This window comes from Gracilinanus agilis, chromosome 2 (genome assembly GCF_016433145.1).
Source record: "Gracilinanus agilis isolate LMUSP501 chromosome 2, AgileGrace, whole genome shotgun sequence".
Taxonomy (NCBI): Eukaryota; Metazoa; Chordata; class Mammalia; order Didelphimorphia; family Didelphidae; genus Gracilinanus; species Gracilinanus agilis.
Window position 1 is genome coordinate 32,994,188 of NC_058131.1, and position 16,650 is coordinate 33,010,837.

The following is a 16,650-nucleotide window of genomic DNA, read 5'->3' on the forward strand; positions in this document are numbered from 1 at the left end:
TAATTGTCTGCTGAAATGGAGAAGCTTATGATTAAATCTATGATGTTATGGTCCAGTTTCTTAGCAGATAACAAAAGGGATCAGTCTATCTCTCCATCTCTCCTGCTTTCTGATTGCCCTCTTGCTGCAATTGTCCAGGTGTCATACTAGTAGTGGGTGGGGAAGGACATGTCATTCTCTATCAATCATGGTATTATTATGACATTGCTGCTCACATGGAGCTTGAGGCAGACTTGAGCTGGGACACTTGGCTGTCTCTGCCTCTTTAGTGTTTAGTCCTCCTTGACTTTTAACAAATGAGCACCCTGAGATGGACCTGTTCAAGCTTGGAAATGACTTTATAAGTTTGAAAGGAATGAAGATCAGGAAGGATCCAGATGGGAGCAGCTGGGTAGCTCAGTGGATTGAGAGCCAGACCTAGAGACAGGAGGTCCTGGGTTCAAATCTGGCCTCAGACACTTCCCAGCTGTGTGACTCTGGGCAAGTCACTTAACCCTCATTGCCTACCCTTACCACTCTTCTGCCCTGGAGCCAATACACAGTATTGACTCTAAGACAGAAGGTAAGGGTTTAAAAAAAAAAAAAAAAGAATGAAGATCAGGAAGGATCCAGAAAAGAATTGGAAGATCCAATTTTTGGTTCTTCCAAGGTGGTATGATATGAAAAAAGGCATGATCGCTGCTATCCTGGTCTGTGTTCTGGTTCTTGTCCAGGAAGAGTCCTTGATCCTTTGCAGCTCCAAGTGCTATGGTTTCTCATGTACCTATTTTCACCTTACCTTGATATATGACATGAGATGCTATCTGTGCCTAGTTTTGGGCAAATTGCCTTCCAGTTCCCCCAGTAATTTGTGTCGAATTGTGAGTTCTTACTCCCCAAAGCTCGGATCTTTGGATTTATCAAACACTAAATTACTATGGTCATTTATTACTGCATATTATGTACCTAATCTCAAAGACCCATTGACAGAAGTAGGGCTCACAACACCTCTCCCCAAGCCCAGCTAGCAGAGCTTCAGGGAATGGCCTAAAATTAAACACACACACACACCGTTCACTTTGAGGTATGCACTAGAAGTCGAAACAATTGCTGTTAAAATGATTGTTTATTGAGTGGCTACTCCTTTCCACAAGGCACAAGTACATAGTAGACATTGGGTTATATTGCAGGTTATGTAAATCATGGGTCCTGGGATCTTCCCAACTCTCTCAGGCTTGCCATATTGGATCCTCTTGAATTGTGCTAATTCAGCTTCTTGGGCCTGGCAGCTAAGACCTGAGATCGGAGCCGCCCAAGGTCCTGATACAAGTTCCGCTGCAGGATGGTGCTACTGCACAACATAGCCCCATGGAGGGCTCCAAAAAACCCACAAGTGAGCACATCCTGCCCTGGAAGACAAAAGCAAAGGCAGGGTCACAGGCACTGTGTCAGACAAGACTTCCTAAGGATGAGAGCTCTCCAGCGGGGAGTCCAGCTCTGCCCGGACCAGGCTGCCCCTCCCAAGCTAGGCTGCTAAGCACAGCGGCTACCTTAACGTCTTCTTCCTTCTGACTGAAGGGCTTCACCCAATGCCGTCCTTTACACAGAGGGCAGAAACTGGACTCGCAGAGCGCTCCCCTTGCATCTGCTGCCCTACCTGGACTCAATGCATGGAACAAGATGCTCCCACACTGGGTACTCCTTGGTCTCCCCCTTTAAACTGTGGGCAGGGATTGCCTTTCTTTTTATTAATTACACACACACACACACACACACACACACACACACACACACACACACACACAGTGCCTGGCACATAGTAGACACTTAATCAATGTTTACTCGATTTAAAGTCTCCACTCAAAGAATGAACGACCACGTGTTGGACATATTAGAATGGAGATGTGGGTGATGGACAAGATGGCCACTGAAGTCCCTTCCAGCTCTCAAGTTCTATGATTCTGGGAGTCCTGACCCAAGCAGCGAGATAACAGTGCACGGCTCGGCCCAGGCCAAGGCTCTGGGAGACGAAGAGCCTTGGTTCTCATCTAAGCTCTACTCCCATCCCAGCGAGCTACTTTCCTTCTTTTCTCCTAGAGGCAGCAATCGGGTTGGGGCAAAATGGGGACTAACGAGGGCCCACGGGCCGTTTTGCTCAGACCAACACTGGAAATCCAAAGGGACTACGTAAAGGGTCCGCAGATGGCCCGTTCCTTCTGCCTCCCTTCCCTGGGATTCCGCCCGTGCTACTTACTGCGTGTTATTTATAGGAAAGACAAGGCCTGACTAGAGATGAAGGGATGCCCTTAGGGACAGCGTGAGACGCCCTCCTACCTGTAAGGTAGAGGTTGGGGATGGGCGTCTGCGGCCGCATGGTGGCCATGACACGGGGCTGCAGACGGCTCAGGTCGTGGTCAATCCCGTAGAGCTCTCCCCGGGGGGCAGCCAGGAAGAAGCGGTTGCTGAGAGGGGAGCCTGCGGAGACGCTGGTCACCTGAGAAGGGAAGGAAGGGCAGGAAGGCAGCTGAGTTTTACGCCCTCAGGATCCGGCTTCGCTTTCGTTGTCTCTTGCCTAAAGGACTCCAGCGGGAGCCTGCGGGTCTTCCCGCCTCGCCCCCCACTAGGCCATTCCCTCGGGGCCCCCCTGCTGTGCACCGAGCCAAGACCGAGCCGAGGCGGGAGAGGGCACGGGTGGGCCTCCCCCTCGGTCGCCCGTTGCCCTTTCCTCGGCCTCTCCTCCCTCTCCAGTCCAGTACCTTTCCCTCCATCTGAGGGTACAGTTTCATCAAAAAGGGCAGAGAAGCTTCTATGAAGGAGTCTTTCAGGGCCTCGTAGTCGCTCCCCCTCTTGCCCTGGGGCTCGTCCCGCCACTCCTCAAACCAGTCATATTGGGCAGGCAGCAGCATGATCACAGTGGACCGGTCTGAGGACACAGCACTCGGGTCACTATACCTGAGCCAGGCCCGCTCCTACCCCTGCCCTTCCCCTCTGCCCCGGCCTCTGCCCCACCTGGGAATCTGGCCTCCCACGCTGGGTCTTTGGCTGATGGTGACGAGATGAAGAAATAGGGAATGTGGGCCGCAGCTTCGTCCCTCGGTAGGGAGAGGTATCTCTGCACCCTGTGGGGAGGAAAGAAGATCTGCCACATGGCTGCTCCCTCTCCAGCCAGAATCAGTGGAACTCTTAGAATTCTGGGGCAGCGAGGTAGGTCAGTGGATAGAGTGCCAGCCTGGATACAGGAGACACTCTCTGTGTGACCCTGGGCAAGTCACTTAACCCCAACTGCCTAGCTTGTACCATTGTCCTGCCTTGGAACTGCTACTTAGAATTGACAGAAAGAAGGAAGGCAAAAGGAGGGAGGGAGGGAGGGAGGGAAGGAGGCAGGATCCCGTACTCTGAGGTGTTTTTTAAGTCTCTCCCAAGAAGACAGGCGTCATTCTCTCCAAACAGGACAGCTCAGTAGAAGGGGATCTTGACGGAGTCCTTGGATTTGAAAACGCTGCCAGAGACCCAATCAAGCCAGGCTAACAAGTGATCCCAACAAGTGAGGAAAGAGAAAGCTGGCTTAGGAGAAGTCTCCTGCCCATGGAAGGACAAAAAAGATTCAGAAGCTTCCAGGAGGAGGGAACTGTAGTTCCTGGCTGTGGAGACCACGGGCCCAGGAGCCATTTGGGACCCGTTTCCTGCCTGGAGGAGGAGGATCCAGGGCCCCCTCCCGCCCCCCGGCCAGGCCCAACTCTCCTCCTTTCAGTCTTACGCCTTGTCCATGTCTGAGTCAAAGTAGACAAAGTAGTTGTTGGCTTCCAGACCCAGGTCACTCTTGGAGCCCTGGAGGCAGATGAAGATACAGAGCGCAGACGGGCCATGACGCACCATTCCTAACTGGGACTGTATACCTGTGGAAAGGAGCAGAGACTCAGGAGCCCGCGGCAGAGCCGGGTGCCCAGGGAGGGGGCTGGCCAAAACCACTGACCCTGAAGGGCCTGTCTGCCGCCTGAAACTCGGCCCTCTCACCCGTGGGACAGCGTGCCGGATCCCCTCGCTCCCTCTTTTGAGGGGATCCGCATACTATTCCCACTTTCTAAACTCTCGTGGCTGAAAGGTCGAGGGACCCGAGGAAGAATCTGAAGATCCAGAGCGAAACTCTGCCCTGTCTGGAGATGAGAGGGTAGAAGAACGTAACAAGGAGGAGGACACATCAAGCTAAGCAGCAGATGTGATGTTCTCCCCAAAGAGATGGAAGCAGGCACGGGTCCTCTCAGCAACAATGATGTGAAGGGTCTATGCTACCAGGGGCAAATGACATCTCCAAGTCATCTGCGACCAGATATCAGGAATATAAAATTCTGCTCTTTCCCAGGCACGGATCCAATGGATGATGGAGAACCTCCCAAGGCTTGCCCAACCTCACTGCTACAGACTTGTCATGACTACAGTGAGGACAACTGATAACTGGCCAAAAGGGCCTAGAAAGCACTTCAGACTGTCTTATCTGTGACAGATGCCACCGAGGCTACTTTGCTCCCTTGTCTCCTTTCTCTAACCCTCACCCCATCAGGCTGGCCAGGCAGGAAGGGTGGCACGGCTACTCATGCCACCTGGATAAGCTAGCTGTCACCAGCTGTGACCATTCTGGTAAGGCAGACGCCAACTAGGCCTGACTCTGCCACAGCCCCATGGCTGACCACCTGCCCTGCTATGGGTCCTTCCATTCCTACAGGTGCTGTCATCTGACCTTTCTAGAGTCCTAAAACTTTGCTATTTCCCTGCGTGTGAACTCTCATATGTTGTTTCCCCAATTAAACTATGAACTCCTTGAGAGCAGAGAGTTTTTATTTCTATCTGACAGCACTTCATAAAATTTAATAAAATCAAATTTGGTCTCGGCCACTTCCTAGTTGTGTGACCCTGGGCAAGTCATTTATCCCCAGCTGCCTGGCCTTTACTGCTCTCCTGCCTTATAACTGAAACTTAGTATTGATTCTAAGACAGAAGGTAAAAGTTTACAAAAAATACATAATAAAAGTAAAGTAAGTTATAAAAGTAAGTTTCATTCTGTAAAGAAGCTGAAGGCTAAATGGCCCTGCTGCTGATTGTAGAGAAAGATCTCAGAAGAGACAGAGACATTTGGGAAGTAAACAGCTTAAGAAATTGGTGTCTGAAATCTCAATCTGAATATCTAGATCATGGCTGAAAATATGGAAATGATGTACTCCTGGCCAGGGACAGAACACACCTGCCACAAGCTGTGCCAGATCTGGACTCAGACACTTGAAGGAAGAAAAGGTTACTGAGAGGGAGAGCTGGACATGGCAGTGGGGAGCAAGAAGTAATCCACGTTCCCTACTGAGATCAGTGGGTGGGCACTGTGGAAGAAGGGAGAATCTAGCCAAGGTGGGAAAGGGCAGCTACGGAAGCTGGGTCGTCAGGAGGGAGCCAGGATTCGATGAGGACAAGAGGATGGAAGAAGGAGAAGGGGAAGGGGAAGGGGAGAAAATCCAGAGAGCACAGGGGACTGGGCAGATCATTTTTGAGTTGGGGGTCAGGGGGATGAAGAATAGGGTTAGAACAATTCCTGGGCTGGGCTGTGATTAGGACTCATGGAAGAATGCAAATCGCCGAGAAATTCTTTGAAGCAGATTATCCTTGCCCACAGGGGTCCAGCCTCGGGAGGATCTGACTGGCAGTTGTGTATGGCTGGGAAGGGCAAGGGCATGGTGGTGCCTATCCTGTGGAGTTGTGGGGGCTGCAGACAGTGCCTGGAACATCCTGCCCAGAGTCACAGATTCCATCCCAGCCCGGGGCAGTGATGCTCAGGAGGATGCATTTGCTTCCTTTGCTCATGACTAACCTTTGGGCATTGATGTAAAGATGTCTGAGGTCGGGGCTTTTATTGTTGGTTCCTTTCTTGGATATGAATTTCTGGGAATTCCTTCCTCTAATACTCTTCTTTCTATATTATCCCTTCTCTTTCTAGTACTCAGTTTGGTAGATGAACAGCAACTTATTCCTTCTGTCTTCCTTTTTGGTTTAGGGGAATGAGAACAAGCATTTGCTAAGCCCTGGCAGAAGGCATGAGGGAGGCAGTGACGGGTCCCCTGGAGGAGGGGGCTGCAGAGCTGTCCTGGCTAGGCAAGGGCGGAGGCTCAGCTACAAGTGAAGCAGGACGCTCGCTGGCTTGTACCTGACAAACTGCGGGCCCTCTCGGGCAGCAAGCGCTCGTAGGTGTTAAATATTCCCGCACTGGAGATCACAATGGGGGCAAAGACGTTCACCAGATCTCGGCCCTTCTTCACACTGACACCTGCGGAACAGAGGAGCCTGGATGAGGCCTGGACAGCCCAGACAGGAAAGAAGGCGGGTGCTGGCCCCGAGCCCTTTTCATGGACGGGTAAGCTCGGAGAGGGAGGATGATTGCAGCGGTGCCTTGTATTCCTGAGCCTGGCACAGAGCGCACGCTAAAAACTGCTTCTTGATAACGCGACTGCCTTTCTCTGCCCCTGAAGGCAGGCCTGTGCTCTGTTCACCCTGGTAGCCTCCACAGCACTCAGCAGAGGATCTTGGCATACAGGAAACCTTCACTAAACATTTCACCAATGAAGGACTGGGGGAGTCGTGCTCTCTGATGTGGCCCATCATCACCACGCTCCCTACCCCCCATCTCAGCTGTAGATCCCAGCGTTCGGGGCCCACGTGGCAGCCAGCTCTGCACCCCATCACTGCCCCTTGGAGCCTCTGCCCAATTCTCCTTCCTTGCCTCGATTTCCCCCACCCCCCATTCTAATGATGTGCCCCCCAGCTCTCACCACAGGCTCTTCCAGCAGAATCCAGCAGCACACTCTCCACCTTTGCCCTGGTCAGGACTGCGCCCCCAGCCCGCTGAATCACTGGGATAATGTGAAAAGCGATTTCACTGGAGCCTCCACGAGGGTAAAACGCTCCATTCTTGTAGTGGTTCACCAGGATGGCGTGCATAGAGAAACTGGCATTCTTGGGGGTCACGCCTGCGGGAGAGAAGAAAGAGGAGCGTTCTGGCTTGGCATTCACCCCTCACAGGCCAGGACGAGGGTCCCTTCCAAAACCAGCTTCCTCAGTTCACCTCTGGAAGCAGGATCATTTCCTAATCTCTCAGGGAGCCTTGCCAGTAACCAAACCTGGGAACTTCAGCATCTCTGGGGCGATGGGAGAGCCCCCCTCACAACTGCAATGCCGCTGCATCAAAAGGTGGCGGCCACATCTCGTAGGACAGCGAGAGAGCCGGGGCATGGAGGGAACTTCCACAGGGCCGAGGGACAACAGTGAGAGCTAGAATTCAGATGGCAGCTGCCATGTGCCAGGTTTCTCTTGTTTCTCACAATAGCCCTAGGAGGTGGGGGCTATTGTGACTCCCATTTTACAGCTGAGAAAGTTGAGGTTCAGTGGCCTGCTCAGCATCACGGAGCTCATAAATGTGTGAGGCCAGATTGAGACCGAGGTCTTCCTGACTCCATGTCCAGCAGCCTACTAACGACCAGCCCTTTTGTTAAAAAGCTCTTGAGGGCCAACGTATAAACCACTCTTTCCCCTACATCCAGCAAAACACGGAGACCCCAGAGAGCAGCAGCCCGCCTGCACCTGCCACACCCCCCTCACCACCCCAGGGTCCCCCAGAACCCACAGTCCCTACCGTAGGTGGGAAAGATGTAGCTGAGCACGGCTTTGAGGTCTGGGGAGGCAGGCAGCTGGTTGAGCACCTCCTCTAAGCTCTGGGTGGAGGCTCTCAAGAAAGGGGAGAAAAAGGCCAGGACCCCCAACTTGTCCAGCAGCTTCACCACGGGCAAAGGGATGATCTTCAGCAGGATCATGTGAGAGGTTCCTTTTGTCACCTCCTGGGAAAAGAAAGGAAGCCAGGGAGAGAGAAGTCTGGCTGGCCGAGGCCCAGGGACAGAGGCTAAGCTCCAGTCAGCAACAGCCATGGGATGCTCTTGGGAAGACCTCCGGGGCGCAGGAAAGATGGTGTCCAAACAGAACGGATCCTACTGGGCCGCCCAAAACAACCAATAAGAGGAATGCAGGCAAATGGCAAAACCCGTGTGAAGCACAGCAGAGGGAAGGCAAAGGAGCAGGGCAGGATGGTCCAAGGGCCACAACCACCCCCAGGACACAGAAGTCACGAGGACAGACGCAGCCCAGGCTGGGATAGACTCACTGGGCAGAGGAGAGAGAGACAGTGGGAAACCCTGGGAGAGGTGACTGGTACAAAGAGATTCAGAAACTCTGCTGGGGGACACATGCCTGATTCTCCAGACTCTGCCCCCCAACCTTCCTTCTCCCTCTGGAACCCCACTCAGCCACAAAGCCCCTTTTCTCAAGGGTGGGCACCTCCTGGAGGAACTCATCTCCCAGCTGCGCTCCTGACCCCTCCTCTCCCCACCTCCACCTTGGTGCCCTGTAGGTGCCGACTTCTGCCCTCAGGAGGGTGAGCTCTTGGAGCTTGTCTTTGTTTGTGTGGCCTCGCCAGTGCTCAGGAGGGTCTCCGGAGCACTCAGCATTTAGTCAGTGCCGGTTGCCTTGCTTTGCCATTTGGGAAAAATGGCTCCTCAAAACCTCACTGGGCAATGCTCTTTCCAGGTGAACACGGTGGCCTGATCCATGCCCTGCTCCACCCAGTGCTGGAGTTTTGGGAGGGGGTTTCCCTGCACTGCTTTTGGGCTCCTCTCCCCTTACACCACCCCCCTCACATTCCCATCCCACCACAACAATGACCCACAGAAGTCGACTTCTCCAGCCTGTCCTGAGCCTTCCTTCCCTCCTCCTCCTTCTGAGATCCCGTTAGGTGGCCGGAGCTCTTCTGTTAAGCCAGAGCTCACTGAGGTTTTGTTAGAGGCTAACTAACTGCCCACCCTGCCAGGCCAGGCATTTGTATCTTAAAGGAGCGGTCAGTGCTCAGAAGGAGGAACTCCCTGAGGCGAGGAGGGCCCCTGAGGACCAGAGCAGGCCCAGCTCAGCTCAGGAGAAGCAGGAGGCCCAGGACCTCTGTCCCTCCTCAGATCTACTCCCTCCCCCAAAGGTAAATGTGGCTCCTTCCTGGCTCTACACAGGAGGGGATGAAGCCCGTCAGGCAGCCTCAGTCTTACCTTCACCATCTTCATGTACTTGTCAATGGCAGCTTCTTCATGAGGGAACTTTTCCTTGAGGCCCTGAACAAAGGCTTTCTCCCCAGAGTACATGGGGAACTTCCTCCTGCCACTGGGTCCATCCAGCACCATGATGTCAAAGGGAGAGTCCAAGGGAGCCCAGTCCAGCTGCCCCTCCGTGATCTGGTCCAGGAGGAAGCGGCTATAGCTGCCCTCATTCAACTGCCCCACGTAGTGGATTCCTGTCAAACAGTGGTAAGGAATGGGTATGATGCCAAGCAGGTGTACCCAGGGAAGCACAGAAAGGTGGATGGAAGTGCCCAAACTTCCCCTCACATAGATGGATCCCAGGCTCAGTCTTTGATAACAGCAAATCCCAAGACTAGCCATACTTCCTCGGGCAGCTCAATGGTGCAGTGGCTAGAATGTCAGACCTGGAGTCAGGAAGGCTTGAATTCAAACCTTGTCTCAACCACACCTTATTTGTGTGACCCTGGGCAAGTCATTTACCCTCAATTTACCTCACTTTCCTTATCTGTAAAATGGGCATCATAATAGCCCATTTTTGTGAGGATCCCATGAGATAATATCATTGTGAAGCCCTTAGCATAGTGCCTGGCACATAGTGCTTGCTTTTGATTCTTTTTCTGACTCTTCAGATTCTGCCACTATTGTCCAGCTGTCTTCCCCTCACAACCCTGCAGCCTTTTTCTTCCACTGGTGACCTCTTCCCAGAACCTCCACTTTGAAGGAGGCCCCCTGCACTGTGCCCCCAGCCCTTTCCCATTAGAATGTAAGCTCTGTGGGCACGGATTGTCTTTTAGGTCGTATTGGTGTCCCCCACACTTAGCACCAAGCCTGACCCAGAGCTGGAGCTAAAACAGGCTCGCTGACCAGTCACCCAGAAATGGTGACAGCCTCTCCTGCTCTAAGCACATTTCCTCCCTGTGTAGCTTCTCACTCAAACCAAGGACCCCAGAAGGCCTGGGGCTTGCCTAGGGTCAGCGGAGGCTCCCCTCCTTCCTGACCCAAGTCAGCCGGTGCCACAGCAGCAGAAGTGTAATGGGCTCATTGGTCTAGAGCCACCAGTCCAACCTTCCCCACTTTACAGATGAGGACACTGAGGCTCAGGGAGGAGACAGAGCCCAGCTTTGGACACCAAGTTCAGCCTTCTGTCCCCTACCCTGGGCTGCCACCCTCATGCATCCTGAGACTGAGGATGCCAGGTTTTCCCCAGCCTGCTTACCTGTGTCAAATTCCAGACCATCCTGGCCAAAGGTATGGCAGCAACCACCAGCCTTGGTGTGCTGCTCCAGCACCAGGACTTTCTTGCCCACTTTGGCGAGGAGGGCCGCCGTTGCCAGGCCCCCGATGCCACTTCCGATCACTACCGCATCCAGCTGGTCTGGCACGTGGTTGGCAGAGAAAGCTGCAAAACAAGAGGGAGCTCAGGGTCAGCCTCTGAGACAGGACTCGGGACCACCACACCAAGCGATTGTCTGGCCTCGCTCACTGAGAAGAGCCCGATACAAGCAGGGGGTTAACTTCAGTCTCAAAGGATGTCATCTGAATGGGCACAGCCTGCTCCAACGGAAACGTTCCTGCGGCTCGAGGGGACCTCACTTACAGACCAGGGCAGTCCTGAGGAGGTCAGGACCTGGAGCCTGGGCAATGGAGGGTCAGTGGCAGAGCAGAGAAAAGGCAGAGTGCCTGGCACGAGGGAGACAGGGGGAAACGCTTGCTGAACAGAATATCACATGGGATGGGACGGCCTGGACATACACATGGTGGCCAGGCTTCAGAGCATCCTTTCTGCTAGACTAGCCTTGGAGGGGGAGAGGGGTCACAAGGGCCACCTCCTCCACACCTAACAGCAACAAGAATCCACACAAACAAGTGAGGACTCAGCTTGGGGTGCGACAACACTAGTGAAGGAACCCTTCCGGGGCTACACTGGAGAAGGGAATGTCAGGAAGTCTTCCTGACCTCAAACCTCTATTTGCCATTTGGAAATTCTGCCCAGGCTCCTGTTTCTTCCCTCTGAGGCCAGACACAGCAAGTCTGATCCCTCCTCTCAGTGAGAGCCTTTGACATGTCCTGGCTCTCTTTCAGGCTTCTCCTCTCTAGGCTAAATATCTCCCATGTGCTGTTGCTTCAGACTCCATGTGCACTTAATGGTTTCCAAATCCCAATCGCATTCAGCCCACACCTCCACCTCTTCATCTGATCCCCAAGGCCTCCCCGGGAGCCTGGGCCTAAGAAGCCCTCTAGCGAGGCCATGGTTTCTTCAGCCCAACACAGGTGAGGCTTGGAAGCAGTTCATGGACCAATCACAAAGTATCAATTAAGGGCTGCTTTGTGCCAGCTCTTCTGCCAGCCACCAGGGATATAAAGAAACGCCACCCCTACCTTGGAGAAGCTTCTAGTCTAACGGGTGAGACAACTTGTAAGTGCAGGGGTACATCTGGAGCCTGGACTATCACAGCGCAGTAGCCCCCCATTTCCCTGAGTCAGTCCAAGCTCATGTTCACTGTTTCCATGGCACCATCTATCCATCTCATCCTCTGCTGCCCGCCTCTCCTTTTGCCTTCAATCTTCCGCACCAGCAGGGTCTTTTCCAAAGAGGGAGTCAGGAATGTAATGAATGAAATTCTCAGGAGACTGTATTTCTTGATTTTAAGTTAATTTGTTAATTGGCCCTTCAAGACATCCTAAACTATTCAGGCGACTCCCTCTACAATCTGAACAGGTACAAAAGAGAGAGACCCCTCTCCCACGGTTCTGTATACCCCTTGGGAGCTCCCACTCTGGCCCTCCCCTGGATATCCCTTCTCTGATTAGAGAGAGCCACTGAGGAGGTAGACCTCAACTCTTCCCTCATCACAACAGGGGAGTGTCTTTGCTTCAACTCTGAACACACTGGCACATTCAGCCACTGGGAGTCCAACTTGGCTACTAAAGCTTGCTGGCCTTCCTTCCTTAATCTTTTTAAGTGGGTCAGGGTTCACCCTGTCCTAAATCCCTTTATCTTTAACTAACACAAAAAGTCCCAAGTCATTCTGATAGCAGGCAGGGGTGAAACTGGGTATAGCCTCAGTTTAGAATCAGACTTTTAAATCTTGACCCTGGGAAGGCACTAAGGGAAAAAAAAATGATTTCACAATTCAATATTAATTTTTCAGCTGTAGAGTGACCCTGGGCATGTCATATAAACTTCTTTTTGCCTCAGTTTCCTCGTAGGTAAAATGGGCATAATAATAGCACCAACCTCCATAGGTTGCAAGGGTCAGATGAGATGTTTGTAATTTAGCACAGGGTCTACACAGAAAAAGTACCACATAAATCTTAGCTATTGTGATTTTTTTAAAAAATGAGGAATAGCAAGTAATGCAATTGGGCTAGATAGAATATATATAAAGTGTGTGAAGGGGACAAGAAGAATGGAAAGTCAGGAGGGGGCCACGTAATGAAGGGCTTTACAGGCCAAGCAGAAGAGCTAATTGATCCTAGAGGAAATGGGGAGCCACTGGAGTTTACTGAATTGGGGAAGGGGAGAGGGGAATGGAGAAAAGATCATGATCGGACCTAAGCTTTAGGGAAATCACTTTGGTAGCTGAATGAAGATTAATTAGAAGGCTATACTAGTAAAAGAGGTAATAATGACTTGGGTATTGTGCAGAGATGGCAGGGACCCTGTACCCCTTAACTCAGGCAGACTGTGAACAGGGAAATTCCCTTCCCCCTTCCTGTCCTTGTGACTCCGGAGGCAAAGACCATTATCCTTGGACATCCTTTAGGCTGAGTTAGACCAAGAGCTGGCCACACCTTGATAGCCTAAGCCCTGAGGATCTCAGGCAGACCCCCAAACCCACCGAATGCCTGAGTGCAAGAAGTCAGGTCCACACTACTGTAAAAGATACAAACCCCCCAGAACTGGAGCACTCAGGGAGCAACCCAGATAGTTGCTTCACGCATGCTGCCATTCCATGTCTTGGAGGGCAACCCCCCAGGGTTGTTCCACTCATGCTGTCTTGCTGGCCATTAATCCTATCTTACTAATAAATCTTTCTTTTTACTTTTAAGCTAAGTATGGAGTCCTCTCATTCTTGAGAAAGGTTTCCTTCCCGAACCCTGGGGTTCACCATTTGCACCCATTCACAGGGTGAAGGCTAGAGTAGAGAGAAGAGACTTGTCAAGGATTAAACAGATTGCTAACAACTTTGTATGGAATTGCTTGGGGATATTAGCAGTAACCCATGAAACAATGACCCTTGCCCTGGAATCATCTCTGCAATGTTCTTGCACAAGAATAATTCAGACTGTCCAAACAGAACATCCAGGCCCTACAAAAAAACAGAGGCAGATAAAAGCAAGGCTATCTTTTTCCATGATATCAGAGTTACATAAGGCTTTACCTTTCTGTGTCTAGGCAGAAGTTTCTCCCTGGTGGCCCAATCCCAGAGACCCCATTCCCTCTTTCTGGAAACACTCTAAAACCCACCTCCTCTTCCTCCCCTCCACTGGTTCTACCCCAAAGTCCCATGTGTCTCTTTGTTTGTTTGTTTGTTTTTTAAACCCTTAACTTCTGAGTATTGGCTCCTAGGTGGAAGAGTGGTAAGGGTGGGCAATGGGGGTCAAGTGACTTGCCCGGGGTCACACAGCTGGGAAGTGTCTAAGGCAGGATTTGAACCTAAGACTTTCCATCTCTAGGCCTGACTCTCCATCCACTGAGCTACCCAGATGTCGTCCCCTCCCCCCCCCCATATGTCTCTTTTAAAGAAAATAAACAAATCTGCTGATTTGGTTTTCAGGGATTCAGATGTGTAAAGGTTAACAGGCTGGACAACTGATTGAATAAGTATGATGATTAAATCGAGGATGATACTGTGGAGGCAGGCCTGGGTGACTAGGAACTGGGTGGTGACTCTTTCTAAAGAAGTGGGGAAGGGGGCAGCTGGGTAGCTCAGTGGATTGAGAGCCAGGCCTAAAGACAAGAGGTCCTAGGTTCAAATCCGGCCTCAGACACTTCCCAGCTGTGTGACCCTGGGCAAGTCACTTGACCCCCATTGCCTACCCTTACCACTCTTCCACCTATAAGTCAATATACAGAAGTTAAGGGTTTAAAAAAAAAACCATAAAGAAGTGGGGAAGCTCAAAAGAGGGGTGGTGTGGGCAGAAAGAGAATGAGATCCATTTTAGATGTGTTGGAGTCGAGATGCCCATAGGATGTCCTATTTGAAACTTCTAATAGACAGTTGCTGATGTTGGATTAGGGGGCAGGAGACTAGGGCTGGTGGGAGACATCTAGGATTCCTCTTCATAGAAGTGAACATTGAGTCCGAAGCAGAGCAGGTATGTCAGGAATGAAGATCCAGAGGAATAACCAGATAGGTAGGAAGAGAACCAAGATAGCAATGCCACAACAACTGAGAGAAGAGAGTTTCCAGGAGAAGGTAGTCAGTTCCTTCCAGAAGAGGTTGAGAAGGATTAGGCAACAATTAACTTAGATATTAAGGATGGCCAAATCTGGCCTCAGATACTTCGTAGCTATGTGTCCTTGGGTAACTCATTTAACCCCAATTGCCTAGCCCCTGTCACTCTTCTGTACTGAGACAGAAGGAAAAGGTTTAAAAAGAAAGAAAAAAAATGGCATCATAAATAACTTGGAGAAGCAAAGAAGAAATTACTTTTTGGATCTCTAGATAGGGAGGAACTCATAACCAAATATGGGTTAGAAAGGATCATGGTAGATAAAAAAGACAATTTTGATTATGTAAAAATTTAAAGGTTTTGCACAAACAAAACCAGTGCAACACAAATAGGGGAAAATCTTTGCAACAAGTTTTACTGATAAAAATTTCATTTCCAAGATACCTAAGAAATTCAAATCTACAATAAAGAGCCATTTCGAATAGATAAATTGGGGAAATGGGCAGTTTTCTAAAGGAACAAACCCAAATGGTTTCATCTCACCTCCGGCAGATCAGCAAAGCTGACAAAAAAGAAAAATGACCAATGTTGGATTGTCCCAGGCATAGAAATGCCTGGCTGTAAGAGCTGTGAATTGCTCCACTCATTCTGTAAAGCAATTTAGAACTTTGTCCAAAGTGTTCCCTAATTCTCAACATGCCACTAGGCCAAAAAAAAACAAAAAAGGTCAAAGAAAGGGTAAAGGGCTCTCAATGACAAAAAATATTTCTATCAGCTCTTTTTTTGTGGTGATAAAGAAGTGGCAACTTCCATCAAACAAGGAAATGGCTGGAAAAATCCTAGTCTGTAAATGTAACAGAAGCCCAGGAAGTCTTGACTGAAATAAAGCATGGTGCAGAAAGCAGAAGCAGCAAAACCCTTTTATGTAACACCACTGTCAAGACAACTTGGAAAGACTAAGAACTCAGATGAATGCAATGGCCAGGCAGGACTCCAGGAGACTCACCCCCGGGCAGAGAGAACCGTCTCAGGAATAGTTGAGGACCTCTTTTTTTCCGAAATGTGGGTACAAGTTTTTCTTGACTGTGCATATTGGTTACAGGAGGTCTGTTTGTTTGTTTTTAATGGGGAGGAAAGTTAAGTACAGATAGGTGGCACAATGGATAGAGAGACAGACCTGGAGACAGGAGGTCTCCAGTTCAAATTTAGACTCAGACTCTTCCTAGTTGTGTGATCCTGGGCAAGTCACTTAATCTTGGTTGCCTCAGTTTCCTCATCTGTATAACGGGCTGGAAAAGGAAATGGCAAATCTCTCAGGTGTCTCTGACAAGCAAATCCCAAAAGGGGTCAAGAAAAGCCGCCCAGGATAGAGAAAAACCATTAACCAATCACACGGGACACGGGTGGCAGCCCCGCCTCCGGCGCTTCGCAGTGAGGAGCTTCAGGACTTCGCACCTGGAGGTGTCCACGCCCGGGTCCCCGCGGGTGATGCCCAAATACTCAGGGCTGGACCTTGCAGCAGCTCCCCGCGGGGCACGGCCGGGTGAACTTGAGATATCCCCTGTATGTCGGGAGCCCCAGTCTAGGATCCCGAGCGAAGCGCCGCACCCCGACCAGGGTGGATACCGTCGTCCCCACCCACGGAGAGGGAAACCGAGGCCCCCTGAGCCTGCGCACCTTGCTTAAGGACGCCCTTCCGGACCTCCCGCTCAGTGACGAGCGCCTCCGGGGGTCGTCTCACGTCCTTATCGAAGGGACTCGGGCCGCCACCGCCCAGAATGAACCTTCGGCTCCAGGCCACGAGCCGCGCGATCCCTGCAGCCAGCACCAGAGCTAGGGCTATCCATGTCCACACCATGTCGCAGCTTCGGAGAAATGAAGAGAAGAGTCAGTCCATGGACCTTGCCCCGCCCCATTAGGGCGGGCAGCGAGCCGGCGGAGCCCAGCGCCGTGAACTAGAACTTTGCCCCTTGGGACTCCCCTCAGCTGAGAGCCCTAGGAGGGGATCGCACAGCCTTCCGGGAAATGTAGTTCCGGAGAGAGGGCAGTGAGCTTTTGGAGCCCAGCACCAGGAACTAGAACTTTTGTCCCTCGGGGCTGCGCTCGGACCCGCGAGGATTTTACT

General features: G+C 51.4%; 1 protein-coding gene across 2 annotated transcripts; it reads right to left on the minus strand.

Annotated features, from left to right (window-relative positions):
- Positions 1–1,086: 1,086 nt before the first annotated feature.
- On the minus strand, positions 1,087–16,405 carry RETSAT (retinol saturase). Of its 2 annotated transcripts, none has more exons than XM_044663043.1 (11): positions 16,203–16,405; positions 10,342–10,524; positions 9,096–9,337; positions 7,646–7,847; positions 6,786–6,983; positions 6,164–6,283; positions 3,737–3,875; positions 2,989–3,098; positions 2,736–2,902; positions 2,314–2,473; positions 1,087–1,388 (listed from the first exon to the last, which is right to left on the minus strand). In XM_044663043.1, the coding sequence occupies exons 1-11, from the start codon at positions 16,381–16,383 to the stop codon at positions 1,243–1,245; spliced, it is 1,848 nt and encodes a 615-aa protein (XP_044518978.1). In that variant the 5' UTR covers positions 16,384–16,405; the 3' UTR covers positions 1,087–1,242. The 2 variants fall into 2 exon arrangements, with proteins under 2 accessions (XP_044518978.1, XP_044518979.1); XM_044663044.1 differs by lacking the exon at positions 16,203–16,405 and adding an exon at positions 15,532–15,631.
- Positions 16,406–16,650: the final 245 nt, after the last annotated feature.